The 18002-nt window shown below is 35.6% G+C and overlaps 1 protein-coding gene across 1 annotated transcript in view; it reads left to right on the top strand.

Moving 5' to 3' along the window:
- Positions 1 to 18002, top strand: part of LOC113049817 (alpha-mannosidase 2-like) — a 50904-nt gene that overhangs the window by 19630 nt on the left and 13272 nt on the right. The window contains exons 6-18 of the mRNA XM_026212468.1: positions 1110 to 1283; positions 4205 to 4391; positions 4572 to 4749; positions 4859 to 5070; positions 8109 to 8294; positions 9652 to 9766; positions 9864 to 9931; positions 10158 to 10323; positions 10487 to 10717; positions 10811 to 10933; positions 11679 to 11793; positions 14483 to 14616; positions 17334 to 17475. Coding sequence (XP_026068253.1) covers positions 1110 to 1283; positions 4205 to 4391; positions 4572 to 4749; positions 4859 to 5070; positions 8109 to 8294; positions 9652 to 9766; positions 9864 to 9931; positions 10158 to 10323; positions 10487 to 10717; positions 10811 to 10933; positions 11679 to 11793; positions 14483 to 14616; positions 17334 to 17475 — 2031 coding nt within the window. The remainder of the gene's footprint in view (positions 1 to 1109; positions 1284 to 4204; positions 4392 to 4571; positions 4750 to 4858; positions 5071 to 8108; positions 8295 to 9651; positions 9767 to 9863; positions 9932 to 10157; positions 10324 to 10486; positions 10718 to 10810; positions 10934 to 11678; positions 11794 to 14482; positions 14617 to 17333; positions 17476 to 18002) is intronic.

An 18002-nucleotide genomic window follows, 5' to 3' on the forward strand; every position in this document is an offset into this window, starting at 1 on the left:
AGAAAACAGACAGAATAGAAAAAAATAGAATACTAATATTTATACTGACCAAGAATAGATTTATCTGATAAAAAAATTATACATGTGATAATTTTGTGAAATAATATTACAGTTTACAATACGCTACCGGTCAAAAATGCCAAAAGTTTTAAGTAATTCTGTTTTTTTTTGTTTTTTGTTTTTTTGAGAGAAGTCTTGAATGCTTACCAAGGCTTCATTTATTTGATGAAAATTACAGTGAAAACAGAAATATTATTACAATTTAAAAGCTTTTTTTTTTTTTTTGTACAGGATGTTTTGATAAATAGATAATAAAGTTCAAAACAACAATTAATTTTAAATAGAAATCTTTTGTAACATTATTAATGTCTTCACCGTCACTGTTTGATCATAATTTGCTGATATAAAAGTATTAATTGCTTTAAAAAATAAGAAAAAGAAAAAACGGTAACACCTTAAAAATAGGTAACACTTGATAACAATGAACTACAACATTTTTCTCAATAAATTCTTCATTTGCTGCTTATTAATAGTTAGTAAGGTAGTTGTTAGGTTTAGGTATTGGGTAGGATTAGGGAAGTAGAAAAAGGTAAAGTAGAATAAGGCATTAATATGTTTTAATTAGCACTAATACATGACTAATAATGTAGTGATATGCATGCTAATACGCAAATAATAGGTGTTACCTGTTCTAAAGTGATACTGAAAAATCTTACGGACCCTAAACATTTGAATGGTAGTGTGTGTGTGTGTGTGTGTGTGTGTAAAGTTCTGACGGCTTTTAGTCAATAATTTAAAATACAATCAAGTTAAACAGTTAGAATCTTAATCAGTTAAATAATCATTGCATGTTTTACATTGTTTTTAGTGAATGAACACAAGGAAGAATGAAAATAATTTTTTATTTATATTCATCAGTGTAATGCAAATAATAGTCATCTGTATTAATACATGTAATTTATATTTGTATATACTAAAGCTTCTGTGAACATTTTTGAGTTATGTTATGTTTTAACTACATGTAATGATGGAAAGCACTTATAGTACTACACAGTTATAGTATGGTTAGTACATAATACTGTACTTCTCATTCCTGCCCTTTGTGTTAGGAGTGAAACCCAAGACTGGCTGGGCTGTGGATCCATTCGGTCACTCTCCTACCCAGACTTACCTACTGAGACAAGCCGGTCTATCTAACATGCTGATCCAGAGAGTCCACTACTCGGTGAAGAAACACTTCGCCTCTCAGAAGACCCTGGAGTTCTTCTGGAGACAGAACTGGGGTGAGCAGCTGATCTTGATGTAGGAAACTGACGATAAGGTTATAGAAGACGACTAAGCTTTTATGCAGTGCTTTAATACTTATGATGATATTCTGTGGAACTAGTAAATATGATGCATTTGAACATAGGCCACTTACAATAAAATACCTGACATTTCAGTCTGACTCAAGTGGCAAAATCAGTGTTGGGGGAAAAGCAAAATGAAAGTCACCACCATGTCACTCCAACCCCATACGGCTATTTTCTTCCATAGAACACGAATGGAGATGTTTTGCAGAATCATTTTGCAATCAATCATTTTTGGGTCAACTGTCCCTTTAAATCTCAAAACTGACTGTGTTCAGAGTGACCTCACACGTTTGATTGGAAATCTCTGTTGTAATCATATGAGCTGCTCAGTGGTGCCATTCACACGTCCCATCTTTTATTTAGCGATTACATTGATTAAAACCTGGGTAGGTGGGGGTGCTCGCTACATTTAGCCTCATGATTTAGAAATAGAGGTCGAAGTGAGATAAGTCCAGTTTTCCGTGAAGCATCTGCAGCTGCTGGCCCTGAAGCAGTTGGTAACAGACCTGACAAAGCCTGTGGCTAGGAAAAGCTCGTCTCCCGTTCCAGATACATCTCCATCACTGGAGGTCATTCAGACCCCCACCCGGAAAGATAATCGCACAAACTGAGATTTTGACAGGAGCTGCAATGATCCGCCTCAATCAAATGCGCTTGAAGCTAACTTGTGGGTCTGCGATGGGTTGATATTGCTTTTCCAGCATGTTTTTTATGCTTGGGGATTAAACCCAGCGTTTAGATTGCACAGGAAGCTTGGTTCAATTAATGATAATAATAGTGCGGTGACCGTGCATAACACACCCTAGACTCTTTCCTCAGCATTTCATCGTTAATGGCTGGATAATTATCGTTTGGTAACATCCTGCATGTAGCTACACGTCAATAGTGTTCAGCTCAACACCTCATGCCAAATGTTGTACAAAAAAAGGACAAACGAAGTTCAAACCATTTTTCAAGCAAAATAAATGCAAAGAAAATGTATGAATAGATTTTAAATAATAAAACAATACGTAGTGTTCAGATTGATGCATTTGGACACTTTTTGGTTATGAAGCATTATCAATGCGTTCCAAACAGCATCTATTTATAATAAATTCATTAATAGAAGTTCAAATGCAAAAAGAGAAGAATTAATTAATAAACCAGAACTTAAATATTCTTTGCAATGTTGCGAAACCATTTAGTGCAGAGTCAGACCACACTTCACAAGTCTGTAAATGGCATTTCTGCTGTGGTTTCATAAAAATAATATAAATTATTCTGATTTTTTTTAAACCTAAAAATAACCAGTTCCAAATAAAAAGGATTTAAAGGTTAAAACTGTTGTAACAGTTGTTTTTGGTCTTATTATAATGTAAATGTGTTTGCTTTGTTACTCTAATGAAGGAGATGGAAGAAACAAAGGTGTATTACAGATGCTATACTGCTGAACTACCAAGGTTTCTTTTATTTTTTTGAATTCAGCTAATAGGCTATACGTTAAATATTAAAATGATTATTGAAATAAATATTTAAAACATGAAGTATTTGAAAAGCAGTTTAAAGCATTTATTTTAGTTAGTTTTGCATTATGAAAGTGTTTATTAATGAGGCAAATTGTGTAAATATTTAATGTTAAGTATAACCTAATTAGCATCAGCCTTTGTGCAGTTAGAAAGGCACAAAGCCCTACAACCTTTAACTGTCCAAATCTCTTACTATCTAGGGCAAAGTTTCTCAATCCGTGAGTGCCTATATTTATTTGTGATGAACTGCACCTGTGGTTACTCGGATATTTCACATCTGTGAATTTGAGAACTGGCCTCACTGAAAGTCTGTGTTTTTTGGAGCTGCTATATCTTGCTTCATTTGTATTTATTCTCTAATGATTTGAATGAAACATAAGAGCCGAGGGAAATTAGTAAAATGTTACAAGGGCTGAATTGGAGCCAGGTGTTCTCAGAAGGGCAAACAAAAGAGAAGTCAGAGGAAATGTCATCCCACATAGCACATCCCATCTATTGTTTTCTGTTGTCTGCCTGTTCAGTGTCATGCATCTGTTTGGGATAAGCTGTTTTTTCCCAGACCTATAGTGTTAAAAAACCCTGGAAAAATGGACTCCGAACTTAGATCTGTGACTGTAGCTGGTGCTGAACAAATATGATTACAGTTCATTTGGCTGCCACAGCGTGCACTCTATGCCAGGCTGAATTAGCTTTCTACTCAATGTAATTCCATATATCACAATTTAACAGACAGCCAGACTACTCTGTGCTTCACATCTGGTCCCTTGTTTAAAGGAAAATCTTGCATTATTTATTCGCACAGCTTTTATGAAGGTCACTCTGGAGCACATGCTGTGCTGAATGGGTAATTGAATATTTTTACGGCAAATAAATTATGATTTGATTTTGACATAAGTGGATCATTTCATGATTTAAAGCCCTGAAACCGAATGGACTCGTAGTTGCTCGCCAAAATCGCACTCTGAATTGTGTGCAAGCGAAACGTTTGCAGCGTTTAAAATAGGAGTCGATCCATCTTTAAGCCATTGGTTGTATCAGGGAAAGTGGGTGTTGTGTACTTATTGTCAAAAAAGGCCCAAAAACGAAAAGGCTTGGTGACATCACTTGCACAATAGCAACGCTAACTATAAAACAGAAATAAATGAGTCTTTAGGTGCAGAATTGAAATTGTAAATTTTACGTTGACCGACTGAGAGCTGCTTGATTTCGGCATAATCTGTGCCTCATCTATCACTGCACTGTTAACAGTAGACCGTGTACCTTTTTTTCTTCGTGATATTTAGGTGAAAGTTCACCAGTGTGGCCACACAAGACTAGTAACTTTGCATTTGTTTTTGATTTCAACAGATCAGGACTCAAGTTCAGATATTTTGTGTCACATGATGCCATTTTACAGCTACGATGTTCCTCATACATGTGGTCCTGACCCAAAAATCTGCTGCCAGTTTGACTTTAAAAGGCTGCCGGGAGGAAGAATCGGCTGTCCATGGAGAGTTCCTCCTCAGGCTATCACAGATAACAATGTACAGGAGAGGTACAGCCATACACACCAGGCACAGACATTAGAAATAACAATGATTGTTTCTAACCATGTCTGTTTCAATAAGTTACGGTTTTTAATCCCTTTTTTGCGTCATTGTTTGTGGATTAGTGTTCCCTCGATTCTGATTAGTTTTAGATTTCTTTCCACTTAGTTTATTCTCTCCATATGTAGAGCTCAGACGCTATTGGACCAGTACAGGAAGAAATCCAAACTTTTTCGGACCAATGTGCTGCTGGCACCACTTGGAGATGATTTCCGTTACACTGAAGCTGTTGAATGGGACCAACAGTTTGGAAACTACCAGAAACTCTTTGACTACATGAATTCTCACCCTGAGCTTCATGTCCAGGTTTGGTATCCTTAGACAGACTTCAGTGTTTTGTTCGATTGGCCACACTTTGAAGTCTTGGTGTACTTGTTTATTTCTTCTTGTGTATCTATTTTGTTTCTCTTTGCAGGCCCAATTTGGAACTATTTCAGATTATTTCGAGGCCTTGCGTAAAAGCACTGGCATGGATCCTGTTGGCATGAATGTCGGCCAGTTGGCTTTGCCTGTGGTAAGTGGAGACTTTTTCACTTATGCGGATCGAGACGATCACTACTGGAGCGGATACTTCACCTCACGGCCGTTCTACAAACGCCTGGACAGAGTGCTGGAATCACACCTCAGGTAAGCCTTGAACAAATCCAAATGCACTTTGTGAATCTTTACAGTGACATTGGAAGTAAAAATTGGCTTCAGGGAATACATAAAACCGAGTTATTAAATTTTAAAGTGTGCTACTGAAAAGTTTGATACTCATTGCTGAAACAGTCTGTGGAAGAGAAGATCAGTGACAAGTTTAACCACATTGGAAAATGGTCTGCAAAAGTTTATTGGAAGCAAAGAGAATTTATTTTATTGGTCTCTGTAGCACCAAAAATGTCATTCATTGCACCAACGCAAAATAATTTGAAATGCACTGCATTAATCTGCATAAATGCACTGTATAAACTTTTTTGGTATGGGTCTCGATGTCCAAAAGTTGAAACAATAAAAAATGCCATTTCCATATTCCTGGACTTGATTTGCATTTGAGACCATGAGTTCAAAATTAACATCAAGTTAATTATGAACCAGAATGCCATGCTAATATGTGCAATACAATTTGCAATTCATATTGTATAAACTAATGACATTTTCTGGAAATTCAGCTTTTTCAAAAAATCGATTCACTTTTTTTCTCTAAATATTTTTTATTTTATTTGCTTTTATAAGTACACTAACATACATATGACCTAACACACATATACTTGCAGTAATGAAAATAGCATTTTTCACATTTTCAAGTTTCAGAAATAGACTAGTCTAAGCAGTTTACGCAGCTGGCCCCTGAACTGAGTCTGTCTATAGGAAATGGAGCTCTGTGATAACAGATGTTACCAGTGCGGTGCTGCTAACTAACACACAAAGCTGAAGGTCACATATCTGTGTTGTCACGATAAGTCTGAAGCCCCGTGACAAGGTCAAAGCAAATTAAAGCAGTTGGTTTTGAGCCACCAACTCAACGGCTTTACTATTTATTCAGTATTTGACCATGGCCATTGACTGTGCCACCTTCTCATCTGTGGGTGCTTTACAAACATTACTCATTGACTTATTCTAACATGATATTGGCCCTGGAAAGATACCAATATATCTTATTAAGAAATAAGGAATAGTATTGCTAATTTGTGGAATGTGAAAGAAATAACTCCTTGTTATTTCTTTTTTATTTAATCTTTTCTTCGCAGCTTTTGTTAATTGGCTTGGTTCTAGATAATGAGATGTTACATATATATATATATATATATATATATATATATATATATATATATATATATATATATATATATATATAAATGTATGTTATATATATATATATATATATATATACATACAAATACCAGTAGAACAGTGTTGTCATTAACTAAAACTAGTTTTTAATGTATTATGTATTCTATGCATCCTGAATGTATTTGTAAGTGTATGTGTTTGTGTATGTCAGTGGCTGTCCTGCATTTCATTGTTTATGACAAAACGTGATAACTGCTGAGAACTCTATCTAAGACTGTATTTGCATTTTTATGGGTGCCTAAATGTAGGCTGGAGATGGTTTTCATCAGTATGCAGTTGTTAAACTATTCCCGTTCTACACGATGGCTTCTTCACTCAGTAAATAGGACTTTGTTCAGCTCTGGTCAATTTCTCTCTCTCTCTCTCTCTCTCACACACACACAGTAGATTGATTAGAGATATTCAGTCCAAGGTCATTTCATGTTTAATTAATTATTAAAGGCAGTCTTTGGCTGTTCTTGCAGGAGCAGAAAGCAGACGTATGTTTGATGTGAAATATGTAGGTCACATGTTCTGTGTTTTTATCTTTTAACTACGTCTGTGAACCATACAGTAGAAATGTTGAAATGTTTGATCTGCTGAAACCATTTAGTCTTGCTTTATCAACTCACTTCAAAGATCTATTTGGATAACAACAAAAAAAAGGATTTAAACCGTGTATGATTGTGTCGCTCTAGTTTACTGATGTACTCGGGTTAGAGGCCATCATTTTCTGCAGAGGAGAGGTCAGTCTCAAGAAAACATGTCCCTGTCACATTTCATCGCAACATAAAAAAAAAAGAAGAAAAAAAAAAGACTGAAATTATATTTTTCATAAAGAAAATTAAAACGTTACCTGCATTTTACTGGAAATCAATAATTCTGATTAGATTCTCTTTACTGTAATACAATTATTTTATTTAAATCAGGATAAAGAAAACTAGTAAAACAACTAATAACATCATGTGTGAATTCTGTACATTTAGATGCATTTATTATAATATTTTAATATTTTAAATATTTTCACATGCAAAAATTGGCTTAATTTCCTTAAAGTATGTGTTCTTAACATTTTTGACAGCCATTGTTCAACAAAATGATCAAAGCCCCACTCCAATGTAGGCTAAACTTTTTCCTGTATTTCTGCTGTAATTATGACAAAGCTGCTTCTTTCAGACTTTTTAAAGAAATCGAGAGAATTCATATTTGAAAAAAGGAACCATCATTCATTTTGTGATTCCAGATGCTTCAAGAACAGTTTAGAACAGTTATCGGTATTACTTATTGATTTAGTAATCATTGAGAGTTGATGTATATGTATCATTTTAATTTAGATTAGAGTTACATTCATTTTAATAAACTACCCGTTTTTTCATTAAAATTATTTTTAAGTGTTCCTGCGCACCAATTGGAAATTTGTTGAGGCCCTGGGCCCCTGGTTGAGAACCACTGCCAAGAAAAAAAAAATCAGTCTTTTTTTTTTTTTTTTTTTTAAGATGTGAAATATGACTCATGTTGAACAGGTTTTGTGAGGTTCGCACAGCTATAGATTTTCATCTCCTGTAGAAAATTTGAGAAGGTCTTTATTTGGAGAGACGACACCTTTACTGTTACTAAAATGTGGAGAGGTTCTGGTACTATTGTTGTTCTCACTCGGACACTCCCAACACAACAGTGACCATACCAGACTATTATCTTTCTTTTACTGGAATGTGAACATTAGCCGGATTCAGGAGGTATTTTGAGGCCAGATGGTTTCTTGTAACGCCGTGGATTTATTCTGTGTGGATTTGAGGGGACTTTTGATCTGGCGCAGGAGGGAGTTTCATATGTCTCTTCATGTTTGTCTGCAGGGCAGCTGAGGTCCTCTACTCTCTGACCTTGGCCAACATTCAGAAGTACGGCCAGCCTAATAATTACCCTGCAGTCGATAATTACAAGTTAATGACAGAAGCCAGACGCAATCTAGGTCTCTTCCAACATCATGATGCCATCACGGGCACGGGCAAAGACTGGGTGGTTGTGGACTATGGAACCAGGTAGTGCATCTTTCTTAAAAATATATTAAAGTGTATGTGTGTTGCATTTCGCCCCAAAGTGTCAGTCGGTTAGAACTTACAAACTGCTCGTCAAGCAGTCATTACCGTCTGATTAATAGCCATTGCACAATGACAAAATGATGAATGCATTCATATATCCACAAAACAAAAGACTGCCAATATGTTTAAAATAAAACATAGAAAATTTTCTAGGGATAATTAACCTAAATGATTATTTAAAAAAAACATTGGTAAAGAAACTATCAGACCAAACAAAAAAAAATCCTATTATACATTATACAGAAAATAAATATCAGACAAAAAAAAAAATAAAATTATCCTATTATACAGAAAGTATGTTTTTTTTTTCTTTCACGTTAATACATTTTAAAAATGTATTCTTGTGATCGCAAATCTGAGTGCAGTCTTTATACTCAATTTTCAGTGTCATGAATCTTCAGAAATAATTCTAATATTCTAATTCGGTCAAAAAAACATTTTTATCAATGCTGAAAACAGTTATGCTGCTTATTATTTTTTGCAGGGTTCTTTGATGAATGCAAATTCAAAAGAACAGAATTATTTGAAATATTTAAAATGTAAAAACTTCTTAATCTCACCTTTGAATGATGTAGGGGTGTAACAGTACCCAAATATGATGGTTCGGTATGTACCTCGGTTTGGACATTTGTGACGTTGATGGTTACAATAAATAACAGAACCCAAACCTAAATTTTAAAATTTACTGTTTATTTTTATATCTAATAATCAACACTATCAAAATCAACACTGCACTAATCAAAAATAGAATGCAAACACGTAAATTTTACATAATGAAGTTTTTAAATTAATGTCTAAATTATAACATTTCTATTTGTTGTTGAAATATTTACACAGTGGCTGTCATAACAGATTTATTTAAACATACAATAGTCAAGTCACCTTTATTTATATAGCGCTTTAAACAAAACACATTGCTTCAAAGCAACTGAACAACATTCATTAGGAAAACAGTGTGTCAATTCAATAATGAATTAAGACATCACTAAGAGGTAAAGTAAAATATGATAAGAATATATAATCAAAATATTTGTAAAATGCTCTTCTATAGACTATAGAGATATGGACATTGATGACTAAATGCTGCGTGACATTTTGTTTACAAACAGTTTCATTGACATCTGATTGAGGGATTACCTGAGGAGATGTTCATTCATGTTTATTTCCCATTAAAGCTAGTAGTAAAGACGAAGGGATGATCGCGCTCACTTGCGAACTTTAAATTTTTATTATCTGATATTATCAGGTAAAAGAGACATGGTAAAAATCTTTGTTAAAATGATCTGTTATTTCTAAGGTTGTTTCACTCCATTCTGAATGTGAAGCGAGTGATTGTGAGCTCAGCTCACTGGTTGGTGCTCAAGGACAAACAAACATACTACCATGATCCTTCAAATCCCGTCCTTCAGATGGTGAGCGTTAATATTGTACATGCATAACATCCATAATCACTCTGAAATTTGGTAATTGCTATGTGAACATTACATTTTTGCTGGTTCTGTATTATAGGATGATGTCCAGCCATCCCAGGATGCGTTACCTCGCAAAATAATTTTTGAAATTCACGAAAAACCAAAGTAAATCAACAATTTCTTCAATTTTTTAAAATACATTTTCTAAAAAAACAATATATATATATATATATATATATATATATATATATATATATATATATATATATATATATATATATATATATATATATATATATATATACTTGATGAAGTGGATGCCAAAAGGCAGCAGAATCTGTGTGGCATATAATGCTTAATAAATACGCTTAGTTTTTTTTGCTGTTCCCAGGTTGTTGGTGGTCTTCAACCCCACAGAGCAGGCCAGGATGTCCATGGTCACAGTATATGTGACAACTCCTAAAGTGCGCGTGCTGAATGCTCTAGGTCATGTGGTCCGTGCTCAAGTCAGCGCGGTGTGGAATGATGTCAGTCACGCTGCTGCCGACGTCTTCCAGGTGAGATCTGCTACATCAGTGCATCAAATCACAGCGTTATGAGTGTATCGTTGACGGAAAAGAGCAATGTGAGGATTGTAGATTCTTCAGACTAGTCCATATTTGAGCTCTGAGGTCATCGAAATGCTCTTCAAGCCCGTTCATGGTGTTTATTCCATGACAGTTGTCGTTTGTGGCTCAAGCTGCTCCTCTGGGACTGAGCGTGTACCAGCTGATGGAAGGAATGGAGCCAAGGACAGAAGCTGCCAAGTACATGTTTCTTCAGGATGGCACGCAGATCTCAAACATTGAACTGGAGCATTTCCGACAGTTCTACCAACAAGATGCGGCTCCTGTGCACATTGAAAATCCTCACCTGAAGCTCTCCGTCTCTACAGCTACAGGCCTTTTAGAGGTTAGATCGAAGACTGCAGCTCTCTGGCTTTGTTGTAAGTTCATACATGTAGGAATGACTCTCAAATGTTCTGAAAACATCTCTTGTTTACAGAAAATGAAGTTGAAGGAGGATGATTCGGAGCACCTGCTCAAGGTGGAGTTTGTTTGGTACGGCACCACCAGCAATAAAGACAAGAGCGGCGCCTACCTGTTCCTGCCTGACAAAGAAGCAACAGTAAAAACCATTCTGATAATCTATTCATTTTATTGGTAGAAATTGTAGATCGAGTAAAAAGAAACTGGCAATCAAGAGAAAGTGGACTGGGTTTAGATCATGATTAGACCTAGATTCAAACCCAGGTTTCCCATGAGCACCGCAGCTTGAGCACTTCTCCTACGATGCTGGTGCCATTGTGAATAGTGCAGCAGGAAATACCGTCATTCACTTGGTAAAATAAATAATGACTGGATTTAAAATGTTCAGTTACTATTCCTTTAATAATATTAACTTATAATAATTATTAGTAGTGGTAGTAGTAACATTATATAGTTATTATATAAGTATTATAATTATAATTAATATTTTATACTATTTGCATCGCAACTTTCCTACATTTTCCTTAATAACAATAATAGCATTAACATAATAATTTGTATTGTTATTTTACTGTTCTACTCTGCTTTTTACTTTTGCTGCTGCTGAAATTTGTGGCAAACAAATGATCACTGTGAGAATCTGCTGGAACGTTGTATTTTTTGTAAGATTTCATTCAAACTTATAATAACATCCCAGTGTGTCATCCCGCTGATTAGAGATCTAGACGTAACGGCAGTTTAGTCACTGCTCACAGCTTTATCTGCTATCCACCCAAACACCGGGAAACTTCATCAGGACGTTAGGCAGTTTTGTCATGCAGTGTCTTTGGTAGCTTTTATGAGTTTGATTTGATTCACACTGATTTTCTTTCTCTGTCACACAGATTTACTCTCCCTCTCATGCGCCGGTGGTTCGAGTCACTAAAGGGCCGCTGTTTTCTGAAGTCACCACTACCTTCACGCACATCACACACACTCTCCGACTCTACAACATCCAGGGTAAGAGAGAACCGCAAAACTCATCGCCTGCACGCTTGCAGTCATCACTATTTACAGTTTCTAAATCCAGTATTTACACAGGGATTTGCAAAATTACATTTTTAAGTTCGAATAGTTGTCTGAAGGAAGTGCTGTATAATTAGCAATGTAACCTCAGAAAACCTCCGGTTGACTGACCCCTGGAATAAAACCCCCAGAACTTCCACATCCTTGAAATGCTTCTAGATGACGTCCATGAGTGATCTTTCTTAAGAGAGTCTTTTATTCACATCACTATAGCAGCTTGTTTAATATATTGGACGCTGTACAGAGCATTTTCCTAGCGCAGATATTGCAATATAAATCTTTTGAATTGTAAAGGTACGCTTTTGAATGTTCCTCAAGCTGTAATGGATCATTTGAACTGTGTGATCGTCAGTGCTAAAAATGGCAGTTGCATTAAGCTACTGAGTTACAAATTTAATCGGGATCAGACAAGGAAGTTTGATAGCAGACAAAACACAGTCCAACAAAAGTTTAATGGTGTGCTGAAAGTGGGATCATTTTGTGAAAGAATGAAATGCATTCAGAAAGAGTTCCTGGCTTTCTTCCCAAGAGCACCAGGGGGTTGGATGGTTGGGTGAGATAATGTACATGAGTGTTTTTGAAAGAGCAGAGCAGTCACATGAGCCATCGCCCCCTAGCCCTAGGGACCTTTCTCCCAGTGACGCTTGTTTCCCTTCAAAAAAAGAAAAAAGTATGAGGCAAAACCTCTGGTGGGTTATTCCCTTGAGATGAAATTGGAATTTAGTATGCAAAGCTTAATGAGAAGTACCTTCGTCTCACACACAAAATGGTTGTCTCTGTGATAATGAAAAGACATTTTACAAGGAGATGACAACACAACAAAAGGAGAACAAAAGATATTTTACAGTGAGATGACAACACAACAAAAGGAGACATTTAGAAGCATGTACTGTTTGCTCTTTTCCATGTAATTAAAACGAATGCCAACTGAAGCTTTCAAACTCCAAAAAAGATCAGAACAGTATCAAAAATGTTGTGCATTCATGTAATATATGTTCATTTTATTACATTATTTAATCCATATTCACTGAATATTGTTCAGATGGATTTTTGAAACCAAATCAACTGATTTATCGAATAGATCCATAACAGTTCTGTGGATTACTATCATGATACTCAAATGTTGCTCTTTGTGACTTTGTTATATAAATGACTTTTTTATAATTCAAAAGTTTGCGGTTGGTTAAGTTTTTTTTGGGGGGGGGGGGGTTGTTTTGAAGTCACCCCTAGCGAAACATAAATATACTACAATACATTTATTTCACGTTAAGTATACTACAAATACATTTACATATTCATGTACTTAATACAAATATCCTGCAGTTGTTCGTTAGTATACTAAACTGCAAAGTCTGCTCAATTTAAACAACTGTTTTTTTTACTTACTGCAATTGAATTGTGCAGAAGTAGCGCTGAAGTCCAACTAAAGATATAGTGAAGTATATTTGATTGTGCTAATGTGGAACTATTGCAAGTATACTTCAGGAACACTTTAAATATCTTGCATTAAAAGACTGATATTATTCAAGATCATACAATCTTCATCAGTAGTGACATTAAAACACATTTTAGGTGTAATATTAAGAAATGTGCATTATGCAAAAGTAGTACTCCAAACCCTGTTTAATTATCATTTTAATATCAGTACGTCTTGAGTGATATGCCAGTAATTATGGTTTTCATTTTATGTGTGTGTTGGCTGGGGATTGTTATGCTGTCACTCAAGTCAAAAGCGCCCAAGTCTCTATCATTTTTTAGTTTCTTGAGATGTCTCAGGTCCTTAAGTGTAAATCTAGAACTTTTCCACCCAAGTCAGCAAAGTAATATCAAGCCACACAGTTTGAGATATCATTTATGACCGTAGGACAAACAAAATGTAATATGTATGCTTAGGTGTTCAGTAACTTTTGAGCAGTAGTAGAATTAAAAGTGTCAGGTTACCATCTCACTGTGAGCTAATGAGGGCACGCTCATGTTGAATAGTTTCCAAGCTATCGTATGCCTTAAAAACATAACCTTGTTATAGGTTAACCTGGTTAACCTCCAACTTTCTTTTAATTAAAGGAAATGGAACATATTTGTTTTATTCCCAAAGGCTCAATTAGTCCAATTCAAAATGTACGTTTAGCATGAAACTTATTTTCATCGTACTCAGAAAATCTAATTGCTCAAATTCAGCTGAAGCCAGGAACAGGCAAACAAGTTATTAAAGTTAAAAAAAGAAAGCAGTCATTTGCTGTTGGCTAATGTACAATTTGCTGTATTTTGGCAGTTTGTTTGCGATTATGCGCCAAACAGTAAATGAGATGTTGTTGTGCGCATTATCAGCCTAATGATACTTATCGGTCTAAAAGGAAGTGGTCTTTAGTGGTTCTTGCTAAATTACTCAAAAGTATTCAGTACACAAACACCCACTTCACAGAATTCCTAAAAAACCGTGTTCCACAGAAACAATAACAGGATACCGGTTTAAAACAACATGAGAATGATATTTTTGTGAACTGTTCCTTTAAATATTCAGATACAGTTGATGCTTTGACAGAAATTGTAGTATGAATGTGGAGGAAAATGATATCCAGTCTTTCTTTATTTTGACCCATCTTACTTTCCTTCTTTCTCATAGGTGTAGAGGGTCAGTCTGTTGAGATCTATAACACTGTAGATATAAGAGGCGAAACCAACCGTGAAATTGCAATGAGGATAACCTCAGATCTGAACAGCAAAGATCGATTCTTTACTGACCTCAATGGATACCAGGTAGGACATCAGTATATTCTTTTTATTCTCTCTTTGACCCACACATACACAATAAAGTTTACACTGTTTATATGCAGGTGTTTGTTGTAAAGGCAAGGCACTGTTTGGTGCTGGATTTGGCAAAATAGTATTGGTTAGGTTGAAAGGAAAGGGATTTGTACATTTAATCCATTTGATAGCCTGTGAACACGATCTGAGTTCTGAACATAGGTGCAAAATATTATAATGAAAATATGGCCGGATGTGCAATGTTGACTTTTGTAATTGGCCATAATACCTGCAGACTGCAGCCAATAGAAATGCTTCTCTATCGGTGCACGTTCTGGTCACGGAACAGACTGCTTCAGGTAAATTATCTAGGATGAATCGTGATTAAAAAATAAAAAATATTAACAGATGCCATCACAGAAAATGTTATATGGATAAAGCTGTATTAATTTAATTAATTAACACTGGAGTATTTGTTCAGTGCCGAGTTATCCTCTCATTATAAAAAAGTGTAGACACAATGCAAATAAGACTAATTGTGCGGTGTTAAGTTTGCAGTCTTTGATTATAACAAGTTTGTGAGACCGTCATGAACTGAGATGAGTGACAGCTTTTTAATAATTATAAATAGTGTTTGCAAATGTGATACTGGTTTAATAAAACAGTTCAATAAACAAGCAGTTTATATTAAGTGACTTATATTTTAGGAACTCTGTTTTTGCTGTATTTCATTAATGGAAATAGTTCCAAACAAAGTCACAGCTGAGCCACTGGACATCTCCAAGCAAATTAATTATTGAACAAATCTAGTGAGTCGATGATTCAATGATCCATTCATTAAGTCATTTGCTTCTTTCCTGAGTGAATCAGCCCAAATGTGTCTCATTCTAATTCAGTTTATTCGCTTCATTATAGTTTTAAAAAATATCAATTTATGAATTTGACATAAAATGTAACATTTCATAACGAGGTTAGAAAAAAATGCTATCACAAAAGTGCCCCTGTGAATCACCTTAAAGGGTTAGTTCATCCAAAATGAAGATTCTGTCATTAATTACTCACCCTCATGCCATTCCAAGCCCGCAAGACCTTCGCTCATCTTCGGATCACAATTTAAGATATTTTTGATGAATTTTGTGAGGTCTTTAACCCTCCCATAGACCGCAAGGATACTACCACGATCAAGGTCCAGAAACATAGCAAGGAGATCATTAAAATAATCCATATGAAATCAATGGTTCAACAGTCATTTTACGAAGCTACAAGAATACTTTTTGTGCACAAAGAAAACAAAAACATAGTATTTATGCAAAAATTTGTCTCCTCTGCATCACCCTGGCACCATTCTGGAGAGTATCTATTAAACGTAAACAGTGTATGGTGTCAGCAGTACTACTCGGAAACGTTGTTTACATTCAGTTCAGAGCATAAACTACATTAATAACATATCCGCGTTGCACGGCTAACACAAAACAGCACACGTCGTTTAAGTTCAGCGGATTCTTTCAAAATGGTGCCAAGGAGGAGACAGATTGTTGAATAAATTTGTTGTTTTTGTTTTCTTTGTGCACAAAAAGTATTCTCGTAGCTTGGTAAAATTAAGAACCACTGATGTTATTTTAGCGATGTCTTTAATTACCTTTCTGGGTTTCTGAATTCTCGGAATTCATCAAAAATATCTTTCTTTGTGTTCCAAAGATGAATGAAGGTCTTACAGGTTTGGAACAACTTGAGGATGAGTATTCATTTTTGGGTGATCTATCTCTTTAAGGAGTCAAACACCACCTCATAATGGGAAGGATCATTTTTGTCATTGATCAGAAGTCTCATTCTCCCTTGTTTATTTAACATAAGGGGTCATTAACGATGCTTACATTATTACATGTGCAGATTCCTACACAGTGTATCTTTAATTTGGCCAGAATTCTACAGGTGACTGTTGAATGAACGTGCTTATACCCCGCAAAATTACCCAAGCCAGGAATCTCCAAGCTAGGAGTGTGAATTTTGACCATTTCCACCACTGCTGATCACACACCTAAAGTGTGATGGAAACTAATTTTCATTAGTCTCTTAATAAAGATGAAAATGAAACGTGTTGCCGGAGTTGAAATTAAAGATATGATCTGAAGATATAGACGGCTAGATGGACTAATTCTGTTTACTGAAAAGTAACACTAATCAACAAAGGAGTCTTCAGAGGTTAGTTAATTTATCTGAAGTGATTGTTCTTACAGTCTTATTTGATTTTGGTTGATAGTGTCAAAATGCTTAGCCGTTTTTGGATGGCATAATGAAAGTGTCAGTTTGTTTTTCACCTCTTTTGACAAATAAGTAATCAAAAAAAGAGTTAAGAGTGTGCTGTAGGGCTGACCGAAACAAACAAGTGTCAGTTTGAATCACCCTGTCGTGTTTTTTTTTTTGACATGTTGGAGTATTGGCATGGCATTTAATTAGCTGATGACGTCTCTCTAGCCTTGGCTAGGATTAAGTGCTTTTCTTCATTCCAAACTAATTAACTGACTTCTCAAAACAAATGCCTCATGAATAAAAACAGTGGAATATCCAGTGATGCACACACACACATCGAAGCTCATCAATTTGCAGTGTTTTTTCCTTCAGATAGGTGCATCCACATGCACACACTCAGTATTTGTGGGGCTCTGAACAGGGGGAGTTTGGAGTTTTTCTACCCTGCAGTGCTAAAATGCCTTTGGCTGTTTTCGCAGGTGCAGCCCAGGAAAACCATGGTTAAGCTCCCCCTGCAGGCAAACTTCTACCCCATGACCAGCATGGTCTACCTGCAGGACTCCAGCGCCAGACTCTCTCTGCTCACTGCACAGTCACTCGGAGCGGCCAGCCTCAAGAGCGGTCAGTGCTTTTTTTTTTTTTTTTTTAAGAATTTAAAGTTATTAATAAGAAACATCCCAGATTCTGCATTCAGTTGAATTAATAATGCATTATTAAATATTCCGTATTCAGCATTATTTGGATACTGGTCAAATAAACACATTTGTACCATTGACCATTTTCACCAACCATCCAACTGTTTAACAGATGTCCACATTTGAGGGTTACACTACCATACACATGTTTGGGCTTTGATTCTTTTTTTATTTTTTATTAAAGGGATACTCCGCCCTAAAATTAACATTTAGTCATTAATCACTTACCCTCATGTCATATTCCAAAACCTTAAAAGCTCAGTTGGTCTTTGGAACACAATTTAAGATATTTTGGGTGAAAACCTGGAGGCTTGAGACTGTCCCATAGACTGCTGCATCCTTGCGGCACGGAGGACACAGAAGAGCATACGCAGCACGCTGATATGGAGAGACACAGAGGAGACCGTTGACAAAGGAATTATTGAATAAAGTCATTATTTTTGTTTTCTTTGC

Source organism: Carassius auratus, chromosome 30 (assembly GCF_003368295.1).
Source record: "Carassius auratus strain Wakin chromosome 30, ASM336829v1, whole genome shotgun sequence".
In the NCBI taxonomy this organism is placed as follows: domain Eukaryota; kingdom Metazoa; phylum Chordata; class Actinopteri; order Cypriniformes; family Cyprinidae; genus Carassius; species Carassius auratus.